General features: G+C 40.4%; 1 protein-coding gene across 1 annotated transcript in view; it reads left to right on the forward strand.

The window, feature by feature from the left end:
• Positions 1-557: 557 nt before the first annotated feature.
• Positions 558-16,982, forward strand: part of RASSF6 (Ras association domain family member 6) — a 34,502-nt gene continuing 18,077 nt past the window's right edge. The window contains exons 1-2 of the mRNA XM_050945054.1: positions 558-741; positions 6,187-6,279. Coding sequence (XP_050801011.1) covers positions 6,206-6,279 — 74 coding nt within the window. The 5' untranslated portion in view covers positions 558-741; positions 6,187-6,205. The remainder of the gene's footprint in view (positions 742-6,186; positions 6,280-16,982) is intronic.

The following is a 16,982-nucleotide window of genomic DNA, read 5'->3' on the forward strand; positions in this document are numbered from 1 at the left end:
AACTGCAACTTATGCAAAAAGCTGAATTAGGCAATTAGCTGGTATGCAATTAACAGTGACATATGCTGCCTAATTGGTACAGACCTTGACCAATGAGTCTTAAATAAATATTGCTTAACTGCATAATATCCTACTATAACTGGACAACATCTTTATGTATGTAGATCTCATTGATCAAGATCTGGCCCCATTAAGGGGCATATATTGCACTCTGATAATTTACTTAGCAGCTAATTGCATACATCAGCTGTTGTACTGAACCCTTACAAAGATTGAGAGTACACTGGAGTCTAGGGACCAGGAAACCAGTATGGAAAAGAATTACTTTCAGCAAACAGGTGGTGAATGTTTTTAGGATGCATCTGGCCAGTAAATAGCTATTTAGCGTCAACAGTCTGCCTTCCACTATAAAATCAGCAATTAAAGTGTTAACAAGAATAGTCAACCCACTTCCCTTAGGTGTGTAACCCTGAGTAGGGAGTGCTCCTATCAGCTGCTGGGAGAAAGGAAAGTAAACACTCGCAACTGGCACCAAGGTACAGGGAGTGTCTCATGTTTCCAACACTTCCCTGCTTGTTGAGCAAAGTAACAATTAACAGCTCCCTGAAATCTTGCATAAAACTGTTGGAGGCATCTGTCAGGTAGAGAGCAGTGCTGTCATGCGTCCTCAGCGGCTCAGTAAAAAGGCATGTGAAACACCTCTGTTACTTTTCAGCTGGTTTTGATCACACACACATACAGGTAAGTGAATTTAGCTGGAGCTGCACCTCTGCTTTCTGTTTAAAGTTCAGTAAATGATTAGTATGGCGACATTGTAGAGACTTCATGTCAAATTCCTTTCAGCTAGTTAGTGCTCCCCTTCAGAAATTATCTCTTATAAGATGACTCTTATACTTAAAGGTAGTCCCTGCAATTCAGGGTGAGGGTAAGATAGGTAGAGGAAAGTGTTTTTTACCTGTCTTGTAGCTAAACAGAAGCCATAAGTCTCTGGTGAGGTCATTCTGCTATTCTTCATTAATTCTATTGCAACTATATTTTCAAAGGTCACTTTGACATTACTTTTTCCTGGTAGCAGGAATTTTAGGTAGCAGGAATCCATAAAAAAATGTTTCCTCTTCATAAATATCAGTCATCCATTATTAGAACAGACTAGCTCACGTAAGCCTTCTATTAAAGCCCCTTGTATAATGTTTACCACGGCAAATAGGACAAGGCATGTTTATGGGTCTATCCCTTTGTGGCTAACATTAGAGCTACTGGGCCACATTCATCAGTAAACTTGAATGTGCTTTGCAGTGCTGCAGTGATCCAAGCTAGCTGTAAAATCTGACTTATTCAGCCAGTTAAGCTGTGTTTATCATACTGGTGAGTCTGGTCCCGCGTTATGCATTGAAACAGTTTTATGTTGGTTTTTTTGGTCATCTTTCTGGTTGTCCAAACTTACGCAAAATTAACTTATTTGAATAAATTATATTTTCCATGAGAGCTATTGAGGCACTGGAAGAAATAAGGTCCTTTTAAAACAAAATCTACATTGGGTGCTCAGGACACTACACCTAACTTACAGCATCACAGAACAGTATAAAAGCAGATAAAATCCATTTTATACTGATGAAAAGTGGATTGCTTTTTACATAACACATTTACATCCACAAATATTAAATAAAATCAGATCAACAAAAAGAAATACCAGGATACAAACTGAAACAAGAAATAATCAAAGTACCAGACCTCACGGAACCTAAGAAAGAAAGGATTTAAGGTCACTCCTATACCTTTGTATTTATAATGTAAAGCCCTGCATCCTATGAGGTATGTATTTTGTTGAATCGTCCTTCTAATATAGATAGCTGAACTGCACTAGAATCTGAGGCAAACAGTAAAGCTGTGTGAATTAAGGATGTCTTGGTTTGGTGACAGTTCCAAAAAATCGGTGGGGAAGATAATTTTGGGTTGACCTGAAACATTATTTTTTTTTATTATTATTTATTTATTTATTGAGATTTTTGGTGAATCAGAAGATCAAATTCAGTTTGGTTTGAAAGAAAACACTTCAAAATGAAAGTTTCACTTCACTTTTGAAATTTCTTGGGTTTTCTGTTTTTAATAAAGTTGAAGGAAATATTGAAAGTCATTCTGAATTGAAAAATTAAAACATTTTTCATTTAAAAATGTCAGTGAAACATTTTGATTTTTGTTGGAATTTTTTGGCAAATAATTTATGACTTGGTCATGAATTTATGACATATTTCAGTTGACTTGAATTTGCATTTTTTTTGCTGCCTTCTCCCCTATCCACCCAAAAAAAGTTTCCAGTTAGTGTAGGGAAGAGTATCTGATTCAACTCTGACCTACACTGGTATAAATTGGAAGTAACAGCATGTAAGTCAGTGGAAATATACCAAAGTAAAATAGGTTTGAGAGAAGAGACTCAAGCCCAGTATTTAACCCATTCTTCTTCATTACAACCTCTTTATATGTCAGGAGATTAAGGTACAGTTAGATAGTGGGAGAAGCTGTAAAAAGGGTATATCTGAGGGTATGTCTACATTGCCCGCCGATTAATCGATCCAGCAGGGGTCGATTTATTGCCTCTAGTCTAGATGCGATAAATTGATCCCCAAGCGCTCTCCTGTCGACTCCTGTACTCAACCACCGTGAGAGAATGTTATTTTTGTTTCAGCTGAGCTGGGCTACATGTAAGGAAAAGGGTAGGGTGTTTCCTAGATCAGTCACCCTAGCTGAACTGGGAGAGGCTGGAGCCCTCCCTGGAATAAGGCAACAAGAGAGGCTGTGTGATGAGGTGGGCCGGTGCTGACTGCCTAATATGTGACAGCACTTGTGTCCTGAGACAGCCGAGCCAGACCAGATGAAAGCTGGCTCTGGCCTAGATAGATCAAGGCCAGACCTGCCTTAGGAATGTGCAGAACCTAGAGATGAGGACCTGGGCAGCTGAGTTGCTATGGAAACCAGTCAACAACCCAACTGTCATGTCCTGTGGGAGGCAGAGAAGAGAACAGGAACCCGTATGAACTGTGTGGGTTTGAGACTTGAAGTCTTGTGGGTTCCAGGTCTGAGTGTAAATGTGTGTAAATGCTATAGCACAACAGATTGACTTGTAATGCTCTTCTCAAATAGGTGTTTAAGCTGCACTGGCCAGATCAGAGGGATAAAAGTAATGAAAATTTTGTAAAATTGTCTCACCACACCTTTTTTTTTCTCTTCCCCCCCCTCCCGCCCCCTCGAAATTTTGACTGTGTCATCCATGTGGGGGAATTTTGTGAAAATGTCACTGGTTGGTTGGTTGTCATGTTTTTGGCCTTCATCAAAATTTGAAATTTGGATGGAAAGTTTTATCAACATTTCAAAATTGAGACAAAATTTAGCTCTATTGTGAGTCCCCCTGGGCATATCCATGGCAAATGTCTTCAAAGGAGGGCTTTTGCTGTGTGCAGTGGATGATTAGACCATCAGTAAAAAATCTTCCGCCATACAAAAGATGCCCTTCGCTATGTAGGAAGCCATCTGCAGCTCTTGGGATCCACTCCTTAACTGAATAAATAACCTGACTGCTAAAATATAACAAATAATCTGTTAACTCTGTGATCAACAAAGCAACTGTAAAGCAAATAATCTAGATTTAATAATTTTATCTGCAGTGCTGGGTGTTAAAAAGACAATTTGTTGCTGGGCTCCTATTGGTAAGCTACATTCTGTTTGATATAAGGGACAAACCTAATTGTGTATTGCTGGCCAGCCAGAGACCAATGCCACCATAAAAATAAAATTTTCTCAAAGTATGAAAAAGGGTTATTTATGCATGGTTGTTGACTCTTTATTTTTTTCTTAACTGTCATCTGTGAATAATGGGGTAGCCCTTTGGACTGGCACATGGGTTCAGTTTGGTATAAACTAGTATCTAGCTAGCAGTGTTAGTTAGTAAATCAGATTAAATCAAAGTAAATTACTTCAGAATACATTAAATGGTTCCTATCAAATACACTGAGGAAGAGAACACAAAGTAATGAAAGTTGTATGTAAGGATCTCCATTTTCAGTCACCCACCAGAACATTCTGTGTTGTGCAGTAATCACTGAGCAGATTTCATTTCTCAGAAGGTATATTCAACTGGATTCGAGATGATCCAATGTCCATTGAAGTCAGTGAGACTCTTTCAGTTGACTTCAGTGAGCTTTTGATAAAACTCTTTTATCAAACGCTTTCTTTTGCCAAACTCTGAGTTTGGCAGGGGAAAAAGTTTCTTGCACTTCTTTACCCATAAAGTTGTTTAGTTATAGTCGCTTCTGTTCTTATAGGATAAGTAGCAGGATTTAAATTTATGGGGAAATAATGATGCATGCCAATGACTGGTGTTCTTAGAATTACCGACTGTTAGAATCCTTTCCCTACCTTCTTAGCCCAAAATGGTAAGAGTCAGTATGCAGAGTCATCCAGTCCTCTGATGTCTCCTGCTTTCATGACTTCAAATTCTCTTTCCAGGATGCCTCAAATGCTCTTGTACATCCATCAAAGTGTTGTGGATGGTTGGGATAAAGGTATTCTATAAATGGTATGTTAAGCCTAAGGCGACTGGATGCCCTGATTTTATAGGGACAATCCTGATTTTTGGATCTTTTTCTTATATAGGCTCCTATTACACCCCTACCCTGGTCCTGATTTTTCCAATATCACATTAAACCCTAGTTAAGCCTCTTTGCTTGCTAATATTTGCTTAAATATATTTTATTTTTATTTTGGATGTTTATATACTATGAATGTATACAGCTATAAAAGATCTCTCTTCAGAGGATCAAATCTTGTCTAAAGGAGAGAGGTTAGAAGCTGGCATGCACCAGGGTCTTTCTGATTTTTAATTTCCCTACTTCTCATTTCTGGCCATTCAGAACTTCGCTTCTTCAAATGCTTTTATTAAGTTCATTACTGCAGTTGTAGAGCCCGGTTCACCCAGACCCTCCTTCAACCTGGACTCTGCGGCCTCCAGTTCATACAAGGACTGATCTAATGGTCATTGAAGTGAATGAAAAGTCTCAGTTGGCTTTGGTGGGAATTGGATCAGGCCAACAAAGATCCTTTAGGTCCTTACTCATGGTCAGAATCTGCTCTATAAATGCAGAATAACTCTTAATGGAATTGGGCCAGGTTCACATTGGTATAAATGAGAGCAGCATTTGATATTCAGTTTTTACTCATTCCTCAAACAAATGCACACCAATTGGCTTCAATTGACATTTGCCTGAGTATGGACTAAGTAAAAGCTGAGTAAAGATCTTTGAATTTAGCCCTTAGAGATTTGAGAAATTTACCTTCTTAACTTTATTATCTCTTCTTGTCCATGTACCACAACACTCACAAATGATACTTAATTGAAAAAGCTAAATCTTGATTCTCTTCAGTTACACTCTACTCAGCCTGCCTTTTTTTCTAATACCGTGGAATGAATTGAGAGCAGCCAAAATTCTATAATAATATTTCCCAGGAGTTCACTGTTGGAGTCTCATTGGTCTAGCTTACGCAGTGCCAAGACAGCTATAAGGAAAGCAATTGATAACGTTGCAATTAGTATCCTTGGTTTCTTTTTAATACCTCTGCTTTTTGACTTTGTGTGCCACAGGACTCCACCGGATCAACTGGAATTTCTATGTTTCCCATCCAATTCCACAGGAACCTGGTTCAGCTTTACTTGCTAGGACACTTTCACTTCGTGACCTGAGGCAACTTTACATCAGTTGTCCATGAGCTAATCTATGCTGTGCCAAGGATTCAAGTCTCATCCCGGTTCGAGCCTCTCTCATAAAATCATACTAAAGTATTTTAGAGTAGTTACTGCAAACCGTTTGAATTAGTAACACCATTGTAAGCTGTGGTATTTGGGAGTATTACTATACATAGTACATATAGTCCCTTTATATTACAGGAACTGTATGGATTATGTATAGTAATAGTCATACGTATAGTGGGAATGTCCTCCTTTAGAGTGCTAGCACAGAATATATTGTGTTCCGTCAAGGAAAAATGACATCATTTTAATGTCAAGTCACAAACTTTAGGAAAAACCAAGTATATAAAAACCAATACGTTTTCCAAGTGTAGCACATTAAGTGAAATTACATTGCAAATAGAGAGATGTAATGAACAATGATTAATACTTCTGTTCCTTTTATGTAGTGCCATCTAATCTGAATAAATGAAGAAAGTGACTATGAAATCGCAACATCTACCATCTGCTATTTCCATCAGTGAGGACAAGTACATTACCAGGTAACTTTTCTGTAAGAATATTGAAAGCCTTGGTAATGGGCTGTTCCACTTATTCATTAAGATTAGATGCTGCAAAGGAGAAGTGTTGAGTCTATAATAGTAATACAGATGATGAGAGCCTGATCCTACTAGCTCTCTACATACAGAACTCCCAAGGAAGTCAACAGCATTCACACACTCTGATCTTACAGAACTGAGCTTTTCATCTTTTTGATTGACTTCTGTACACAGGCATAGAGGCCAACATTTGCTAACATGAGTGCATAAATTCAATTTCAGTGTGTAAGAAGTGGATGCTCAGCACCTCTGAAATTCAGTTTAGAGGACTAAAAATGGGTTTGGGGGCCTAACACTTGCTCTTTTGAGAAATTGGACCAGACATCTTTTTCCAAATTGTCTACATATATTTGCATATAGGATCATCTACATGAGAGATGCACAGAAGCCTGTCAGGTCATCTGCTCCATCTTCCTACGAATGTACATGTTTGTTCAGTCAAGTCTGAAAAGTCTCCAGCAATGGAGCTGACATTGTTTCCCTTGGCAGACTGTTCCACAGTCATAGAGTAGATCTTGCTGTCAGGAAGTTTTCCTGATATTACACTAAACACTGAGCTTTCTGATGCACAAGGCAACTGCAGACATTGCACCGTCTTTTAGGACATAGAGCCTCCTCCCCAGGTAGTACCTGGCTTCATATGTGGGCTAGTGTGACAGAAATGGGGTCCATTGCCCCACCTCTTCCCTGACTTTCTTTAACCCCCTTTTGGATGATGTACATCCCCGGGGTCCCACAGCAGGAACAGTCCCTAAGGACGTACAGGGGCTGTGACTGTCCTTTCCCCCACTCCCTATGCACAGGCCAATCACAATCTGTCCCTTAGTGTTTATACTTTCAAGTATCAGAGCAGACTCAAATCGCCTTACTCCGGTTCAGTAGCACCTTACTCTGTGTGGGCCTGTTGATTTCAATAGCGTTACTCAAGGGACCTATTCATTGTAAACAGGGACATCAGAACCTTACCAATGGCACGTAATTATTACCTACCTATGTGCTCCCTGCTTAGTCATCATTCCCCTTATGATAATTCTGCTTTAGGACATCGTGCTGTAGGTCTCACCAGTAATTAATCAATTAAAATTTGTGTGAGCACAGCACACAAACACATGCACTCCAGATAAGGCACTAAGCCAGCCAAAGCCTTTTGCTTCTTGTTAAATACACATATGCCTAATTAACTGGCTGAGAGACCTGGATCAAAGCAGAGGCTTTTCAATCTTTCTATTGCCATGCAAGTTTCTCTGCTTTGAGGAAAATGAAAATTTGAAAATGAATGGGCATTAAAATAATGTTTGCTGACTAAAACCACTTCAGATATAACTTTCATATTGTATCTTTCCATTGCCGTAACCTTGGATCTGCTGTTATTACACGTGCCTCTTTCAGTACTGTCCTGCACGATGCTCCACAACACAAGCCCATTGTCTTCAATTTGCCCAAGGTGTGGATCAAGAGAGAAAACAAAAGGGTGTGTGAAATGAGCTGGCTGGCATGCACAGCACCTTCTCGTCTCTTGATAAACACCCCATTAAGGGTGCCCACAGAAAACACAGGCATAACAGAATCATGCTGGAAGGGACCTTGAGAGGTCATCTTGCCCAACACCCTGCACTGAGGCAGGACCAAGTAAACCTAGTGCACCCCGAGAGCTGTTTGTCTAACCTGCTATTAAAAACCTCCATTGGTAGGGATTTGACAGCCTATTCCAGCGTGTAACTATCCTTAAAGTTAGAAAGTTTCTCCTAATATCTAACCTAAATCTCCCTTGCTGCTCAGTAAACCCATTCTTGTCCTATCTTCAGTGGACATGGAAAACAATTGACCACCGTCCTCTTTGTAACAGCCCTTAACATATTTGAAGATTATCAGGCTTCCTCTGTCTTTTTTTCTCAAGACTGAATATGCTCAGTTTTTTTTAACCTTTCCTCATAGGTCAGGTTTTCTAAACAGTTTGTAAGTTTTGTTGCTCTTCTCTGGACTCTCTCCAATTTGTCCACATCTTTCTTAAAGTCTGGTGCCCAGAACTGGAGACAGGACTCCAGCTGAGTCCTCACTGATGCCGAGTAACATGGGACAATTACATCCTGCATTTTACATACAACGCTCCAGTTAATAGACGTCAATATTAGCCTCGTTTGCAAGTGTGTCACATTGTTGGCTCATATTTAAATTGTGATCCGCTATAATCAATGGATCCTTTTCAGTAATACTACTTCTATCCTGTCATTCCCCCATTTTATAGTTGTGCATTTGATTTTTCCTTTCTAAGTGTCATACATTACACTTGTTTTTATTGGATTTCAGACCAGTTCTCCAATTTGTCCAAGGTTGTTTTGAATACTAATCCTGTCCTCTTACCCCTTCCAGGTCGTCTCATTTTGCAAATCTGATAAACATAATCTCCACTCCATCATCCAAATTATTAATGAAAATCCTGAATAGTAGCCAACCCAGGGAAGAGACCTATGGGACCCCACTAGATAACCTCACCCTTTCCCCAGCCAAATCAGTTTGACAGCCAGCCATTGATAACTGCTCTTTGAGTGAGATCTTTCAACCAGTTGTACACCCACCTTACAGTAATTTAATATAGACCACATTTCCCTAGTTGCTTATGAAAAATCTAGATATATCACATCTATTGCTTCCGTCCTATCCCCTAGGCCAGTAACCTTGTCAAAGAAGTGAATTAAATTGGTTTGGCATAACTTGTTCTTGACAAATCCACGCTGGCTATTGCTTGTAATTTTATAATCCTTTAGGTGCTTACAAATTAATTATTTGATCATTCGTTCCTGTATCTTTACAGGTATGAAAGGCTGACTGGCCTATAGTTCCCTTGGTCCTCTTTGTTCCTCTTTTTAAAGATAGGTACTATGTTTGCCCTTCTCCAGTCCTGTGGGCCCTCACACATCCTCCATGAGTTCTCAAAGACAGGGCTAACTATTCTGAGATTGTTGCAGCTAGTTCCTTAAGTATCAGGTCCTACTTATCTAAATAGTCTTTAATCTGTTCTTTCCCTATTTTGGCTTGCATTCCTTCCCCCTTGTTGTTAATATCATGTTAAGTATCTGGTCACAATTTACCTTTTTAGTGAAGACTGAAGAAAAATAGGCATTAAGCACCTCACTCGTTGATGCCATCCATTATTAGCTCTTCTTCCCTGCCAGGGAAAGGATCTCTGCTTTCCTTCATCTTTTTCTTGCTCCTAGTCTATTTATAAAGCCTTTGCTAGTGCCTTCTATGTCCCTTGCTAGGAGTAACTCATTTGGTGCCTATAGTCAACTTGAAAAATCTTAACCACTCTGTGTATACAAGTACCTAGTAAGTTGTATGTATTTTAATAAGGAAAGAAAACTAACATCACTTAAATCAGGTCCATTTTGTCTTCTGACCTATTTCCAAGGTCCCGCAGTCAGCTAGAAAGCATAGCGAACAAGTAAATCTGGTCTGCTACCAGAGTTCCCCTATGGGATTTTAGTTCCAAATGGTTTGCACAATTTTAGTCAGACTGTTGATTGCACTGATGCAGGGCAGATATTGAGGGTGTCAGTTTTTGGTTATGCCAACTCCCACAGACAGCTGTCAGCAGGCGTGTTGCCCGAGCAAGCGCTGACTGAAAGTTGAGTAAAGATTTTTCAGGATTAGTCTCTGTTTTAACCTGATATAGAGCCAATCTCAAAAGTAACCCCCGCAGGGTCACGCCGTGCTCTCAGTCCATGGCTAAAGTTCTCGTTGCTGTCTACAGGACTTGCAGCATGCATGGATCAAGGGCCATATATGGCCCTCAGCGTAAGACCAGAGCTGTTAAACTCTTTCTTCATCCCTTCTCCAGCAAGGAACTGGCAACCTTCACAGAAATGAACCAGTCGGCCAACCTCCCAGCTGTTGAGTCACCACTGCCAGGTGGATGCATTATGCACAGATTAAAATGCCATAATTAAAAGCTTTCGAAACATGAAAAGATTTTTTTCATTCATGACTTTTTGGAGATTCTTGCATTGAGGATCAGCAGGAGCTCAAATACTACATACCATATTTCTGAAAAAAGTGCTGAATTTTACCCTCCAGTATTTGTGAGGCCCTGCACATGCATGATCAAAGACATTCTTGACCTTAGTTGTCTTCAGTCATATGACAGGGAATTTTTTCTTTGCTTGTTTGTGTCATGGTTCAGGGCAACATTGCCTATATTCCCCCTCTGTGGCTCTCGAGGGCACCCACTGTAGGCTCCCAGTTCTTCAGCTCTCACCTCATTTGGGTAGACACCTGTGTGTGATCGGAAGTTTTCAGATTGCACAGTATCCTGCCTACACTGCGTTATCTCCTGCAAGCCAGACCATGCAAACAGGCCAAAGTCTGTGCTTTGCTAACTCACCGAAGGCTATGAGCAGCTGTAATTGCCAGCAGCCACAAGTTACCCCTTTCTAAGCAAGCACATTTATTATTAAGGTGAAAGCATTGCAGAGAAGACATTTAAAAACAATAAAAGCACCTGCACACATGCTAAAAAGCTTACCGGAGATCACCCCCAATTCCAGCAAGGGCTCTGGTAGGAGTCAGTCCTTCAAACCCGAGAAAAGTTTTTTTCTGTTATTACAATTTCACAACAGTCTAGTGCAGAACTGGTACCTCCTCCCTCCATCCCAAGGAATAGATACGTCTTTCCTTTATTCAGTTTGGGCCTTTGATTATGAGACTCTGGGAACAGTTAATCATCAGACAATGGTCTCTTCCTTGGGGCATAGCTTCAAAAAGCCGGGGGTCTGTTCTGCCCTCCCCCTAGAAATTCCTCAGGCAAACCACTTGGCACTGTTTTGTCCCAAAGTCCATTCTTGTGTGGCCTGTTGGTCAGTGTAGTCTCTTGAAATTCATAACACTTTCCAAGGTTCACATCACATCTTCCCCTTTAGAGAGAGGTTACATACAATCCTGGCCCACAATGATACCTAAACCATTCATTTCATACAATGGACCCTCACTATACTTAAACGTAATTCGATATGGTCTCCCAGGGATATTGCAGAAAAATGCCGTATCTGTCATGGTTTGTTTCATGTCTCTTCGTATTTTAAGCTTTCTATTTATTTTGTTCTGGGGTGACTCAAATAGTGCGAGTGGATACTCCTACACTATTCTTTCCTGGCTGATTGGACACAAGGGATGAATGACAAGCAAATTCACTTCAAATACAGGAAAGTGTTTTCACCAATCTCCTTACTATGATTAAAGGCAAGGACGAATGGCAGCTAACAGTTGCTTGGATTAGCCGAAACTCTAGAGCCCCAAAACTGCTCTCCAGTTGGTGGAGCTGCTGGAAAAATTATTTTGGGGGGATCATTTTGATCAATAAGGTATTGATCCATACAATAAGGTCCTAATCCAGAGCCCACTGAAGTCAATGGAAAGATTCCAATCGACTTTAGCGGGCCCTAATACTTCAATCTGCTACTGAATAAAAGATACACCACCAAAGAAGAGATTCGCTTCAGGAGTCATTTCAGTCCTATCCTTCTTGGGAAAGTACAATACAATGCTATTCTGTTCAGTATCTTTCAGAGAAACTGTATTACCTAATGCTTTGCATGTGCAGAGATAAGTAATACAATTAAATACTAACAAAGGAAGAAACTGAGACTGGGCAAGGAAGAAAAGTCCATTTAAAATGGGGTTTGAAAACAGACAGAAGAGTGGCGTAGGCTACAGAGACAGGAACATTATTACATATGGCAGAAACCTCAAAGAAGCCTCTTACTTTAGTTGTAGCAAGACAGTGTGAAGGAACAGACAGAAGAGAAAGTACTCTTGTCTTTCAGAACCCCACCATCTATTTAAGACTAAGCTTGATAAGTTTATGAACAGGATGGTATGATGGGATAGCCTAATTTTGGCAATTAATTTGGCAATTGATCTTTGATTATCACAGGTAAGTATTCCCAGTGGTCTGTGATGGGATGTTAGATGGGGTGGGATCTGAGTTACTACAGAGAATTCTTTCCTAGGTGCTGGCTGGTGAGTCTTGCCCACATGCTCAGGGTTTAGCTGATCGCCATATTTGGGATCGGGAAGGAATTTTGCTCCAGGGAAGATTGGCAGAGGCCCTGGAGGTTTTTCGCCTTCCTCTGCAGCATGGGGAACGGGTCACTTGCTGAAGGATTCTCTGCAGCTTGAGGTCTTCAAACCAGAATTTGAGGACTTCTATAACTCAGACATAGGTTAGGGGTTTGTTACAGGAGTGGATGGATGAGATTCTATGGCCTGCATTGTGCAGGAGGTCAGACTAGATGATCTTAATGGTCCCTTCTGACCTTAAAATCTATGAGTCTATTCTTTAATACCTTTTAAAGTAAAAGGCGGCAAATTTTGTACATAGCTAGTCTACACTGCCATATGTTGCTATCACTCTCACCCTCATCCTGTTTGTCCACCATCTTTGCTTGCAGTTATATCGACTTTTGTTGCCTCTCGTCTTCAGCTGTAAGCAATTTGGGGCGAGGATTGTCTTTTTACTGCATCTCTGTACAGAGACCAGTACAATGGGTCCACAATCTGAGCTGAATGACTGGGAGAAAAATAATCATCGTATCTCTCTCTTACTTCCTGCCAAAATCTATGCTTCCATGAATGAGGCTGCAGTGCCTAATGTGCTGACGGACTAGTGCTTTGATCCTGTTCCTGGGAGAGTACCCCTTTCCAGAGATGACAAAGCCCCTTGTGATGTCACAGCAGGCTCTCTATTAGAGCTGTTTGGAATATTTTTGAGTAAATGAAATTAAGTCAAAATATGCTGTTTTGGTTCTAGACTGGGACATGGCAGGCCCAGGTTCAAGTCCCTGGTAAGCCTGATTCAGAATGATCTGGGATGAGAAAATCTGCTGTGAATGAGGCAGAGGAGGGGCTTGGATCTGGGTCTCCCACATCCCAGGCAAGCGTCCTAAAAGGGGGTTGGGAAGATTTTTTTCTCTTTCTCTACCCCTACCCCCTGAATTGAAAGGTTCAGGTTTTGGACACAACCTCCCCGCCCTTCCTAAACTGAAAAGCTCAGGTTTTGATCTGAAAACGGACATTTCGACAGAATCCCGTTTTCATGAAAATGTTGGAAAAACTTTATTTTCATGTCACTGCAGAACAAAAAACAAATGTCAAAACCTCGAAAGTTGCCCCAAAACAAACTTGTGATCCTCTGATCAGTTCTCCTACCCATCAATACGTTGATCATTTGTTTGTGCTTTCTGGTACTTGCAGGCACAAATCACATTGGAGGGACATCCAAGTAATAGTTGCTGGAGGAAAATGGGAAGCTGGTTTGAGACACTGTTCAAAATCAGGCCCTTAGTCTTTCACATCCGGTTTCCTTATTCACCTATGTACTTATGGTCACTCATTCAGAACCATATGGTGTTCTTGATCAATACAGTTAACTCCCATTGCCAACTCTAAGCATACTACTTGCTCATGAAGGATTGTACACTGCAAGGCCCTAACAATATATAAATATTGTACATGATTCTTCTTTAGGTTCCTGGTCAACTATGGGCCAGTTGTTCTAATATTTACACGATGATCTGTTGCTTTGTATGATCCTGTGCTTGATTTAAATGTCACTTTTTTCCTGATACTACTATAAATATATTCTTGTAACTTTCCAGCCCTCTGTAAATCATTATTGGCAAAGGGATTAATTAAATAATTCTAAGAGTAGATGTGTACAGTGGGTTTTCAACAAATGTGCACATACCATTTGTTTACTTGGGTGAGTCTGCAGATGCTGTGTTTTTGCTTTGCACGCAGGCAGGTTTTTATTAATATTTATTGTGCTTAACGGATTATGCCCTCTGGCAGTGATCTGCATGGGTTTGTACCTCTGGTTTTGCTTTCACTTTCAGGTTTGATCAAACCTAGAATCTAAAACCAATCATCAGCTGAAGCTACCAGCTTTCTCCCGATTTCATAAATTTTGCCATTTGCTGAAAATCATCCTTAAATTTCCTAGCAATGTTTAGTGAATCATTCAATGGATGGTTTGAATTTCAAGTTTATAGTATAGCCTGAAACCTAGTGAGTTTCCCTGGGTTTAAGTTTTCCCAGCAAACCTATTGCACAGCTCTAGTCTTAAACAAATTATGGTAAACTTGTGTAAAAACCACCATCATTACACCCACCCTCCATCTCAAGGGCCTGGTAGGTCAAAAGAGCGTGCATGCCTGTGATACTTGTAATAAGACACAATTTGTAAGATGTGCACTCAAGAAGAAAGGAATGTTCACCAGAAAGGGTCTGCACGGTGTTATTGGAACCTTCTCCATTCTGCCCTAGAGTATTTTCCTTTTCTCTAGGTTGTGAGTGTGTTTAAACCCTGACACAATGGCATTTAAACACTTATTTCCTCCTCTCCCATTTTTCAATGCTAGCTACCTATAAATAACATCAAGCGGCAGGACCAGGGGTATTGAGCCTGCTTTCCCTCATATTTTCATTACCAGATTTCATTGCAGGGAATTCTGTGCTCATCATTCTATTTTAGGTCTGAGGTTTATTGTCTTTGTCCAGGAAATATTGGAAGGGCAGCTGTCTTCCTTCTCATTCTCTTGCCCATTCCCCTGAATGTGGAGTTGATACATCTTTCTGTAACTCTGCAAGCAAAAAAAAGTGAGCTAGGTTGTGTAGTTATTTAATAGCTCCATCAAATGAAGGCAGGATAAACATACAGTTACCAAAGCCCCATTAATATTCCTCTTGCCAAAGAGAATTTCTTCAAAGTAAATTAAATGAACCATAGTATTTATTTAAGGCACAATTTTCCTGCTTGCTTTGCTACTCATTAGTATAATCTGAGTACAAAGTGCAAATTACTCTCTAGCGCTATTATTGCTGGTGCTGAGTCAGACTAAAACAACCTTGACTATTAAACTATCTGTCACGAGGCCATCAGTTGCCCCTGCACCCACATATGAGCCTGAGACCTCTTCTGGGTGCAATCATCAGTGCCTTTTATTTACAGTGTCAGCTCCCACTGGCTTCTATTTACAGACTGCTAGCTTCTCCAGCCAGCAGGGATGCACAGCCCTTGGCCCCTCCCTTCACTGCCTTCCTGCCAGCCCTATATAGCCCCCTGGCTAATGAGGCCCACAGGTGCTTCCCTTCTATCAGTTAGGCATGGCATACTCAGCCAGCCCCAATTAATGCTTCTTAATTGGAACTGGGCTAACAGTGGGCTGGCTCAGGACCTCCTGGCCACCACCTTGTTACACAATCCTTTCAAAGAAATAGAAAGAAAAATGCAGGCCAATATTCCAGAGGGAAATATGCCTCCAACAGGATGTGTGGTAATCACTAACAAAGTGCCACAAAGCTGTAATGTGTAACAGATTAATATCCCATTCTCTTATATCATACAGTGGCTTGTGTGTTTAGCAGCCCTGTTCTCTGCTAGCATATGTTAAACTCTGCATATCTGCTCCTTCACTACTGGAGCTAGTGGAGATGGCCGGCCCCTTCATGTGTTTTTAACTTTTAACTTAGAGTCATGAGTTCAAGTCCCTTTGCATATGGTAAAAGCACAAGCTACTGCATTCTCGACCTTTTTGGGTTTGAATATCATGAATGAGATCCCGCCCTCATTGAAGTCAATGGCAAAACTAAGTGGAATAATATTTTGCCCCCTATATTTGCCCCAAAATAGTTCAACTGGAGATCCAGATTTTCAGAATTCTGTCCTTCAGTTTCACAGAGAGATGCATTATCTGTGGGTCTACAGTAAAGGTTTTCTTTCCTGTCTGTTCTATAGCATCATCCCAAATAAGGAGAAACTTAACATTTTACACTGGTCTTCTTTACCCGGAATATTGTCACCCTGAGTTTCACAGGCCTCCTGGCTCTACTCCTTTCCATTTGGAAAGTTAGAGGTGTTATTCAAATTGATATCTAGGAGCAGTGCAAAGTTTATACATTTCCTAGACTGGATGGACTATGTAAGCTTTATTTCCAACATTCTTCCTTTTCTGGCCATGCCTCACTCATTTTCTGGTATACCTGTTCAGTAGTATCAATCTGCCTTACATTTTGAAACAAATGCTATTCTGTGGATCGTGGCCTTAGAAAAGGGTCGGGGCTGTGAATTCTGAGTGTTACCTGGGAATGGTGGATACTAATTGAAGCTCTACTTAACAAGCTTCCTAAGTATCAAATTTGAGTTGCTGGGTCTTTAAAGCTCCAACCCCTTTGCCAAATAAATAGATTAGAGAACTTCTGACTAGAACTCATGAGTCCAAGCTGTGGGAAATGAAATTCATTGTTTTGTTCTTCAACCAGATGAGACAAAGGGCCTGATTCTGACAACCCCTCTCAGGCTAAGGAGTACTTTGCTCTGTGAGTGGCCTCACTGATTTCAGTGAGATTACAGATTATCCAACGTGTGTAAGACTTTCAAAATGTGGTCCAAAGTGTTTTATGGTAGCTTTAAAATCTCAGAGCATAAAAAGCAAAAACAGAGAAGCATTGAATTGCTATCTCATAAAGGTGATTTCTTTCTGTATATGAAGCTGAGATCTATCCTCCAGCTTCATCTATTCTGAACTATATTTTTCATGTTTCACATCAACCTAGCTAAATAAAAAATGAGACCAATTGTTATTGTAACATTG

The sequence above is a fragment of the Gopherus flavomarginatus genome, chromosome 3 (assembly GCF_025201925.1).
Source record: "Gopherus flavomarginatus isolate rGopFla2 chromosome 3, rGopFla2.mat.asm, whole genome shotgun sequence".
Classification (NCBI taxonomy): domain Eukaryota; kingdom Metazoa; phylum Chordata; order Testudines; family Testudinidae; genus Gopherus; species Gopherus flavomarginatus.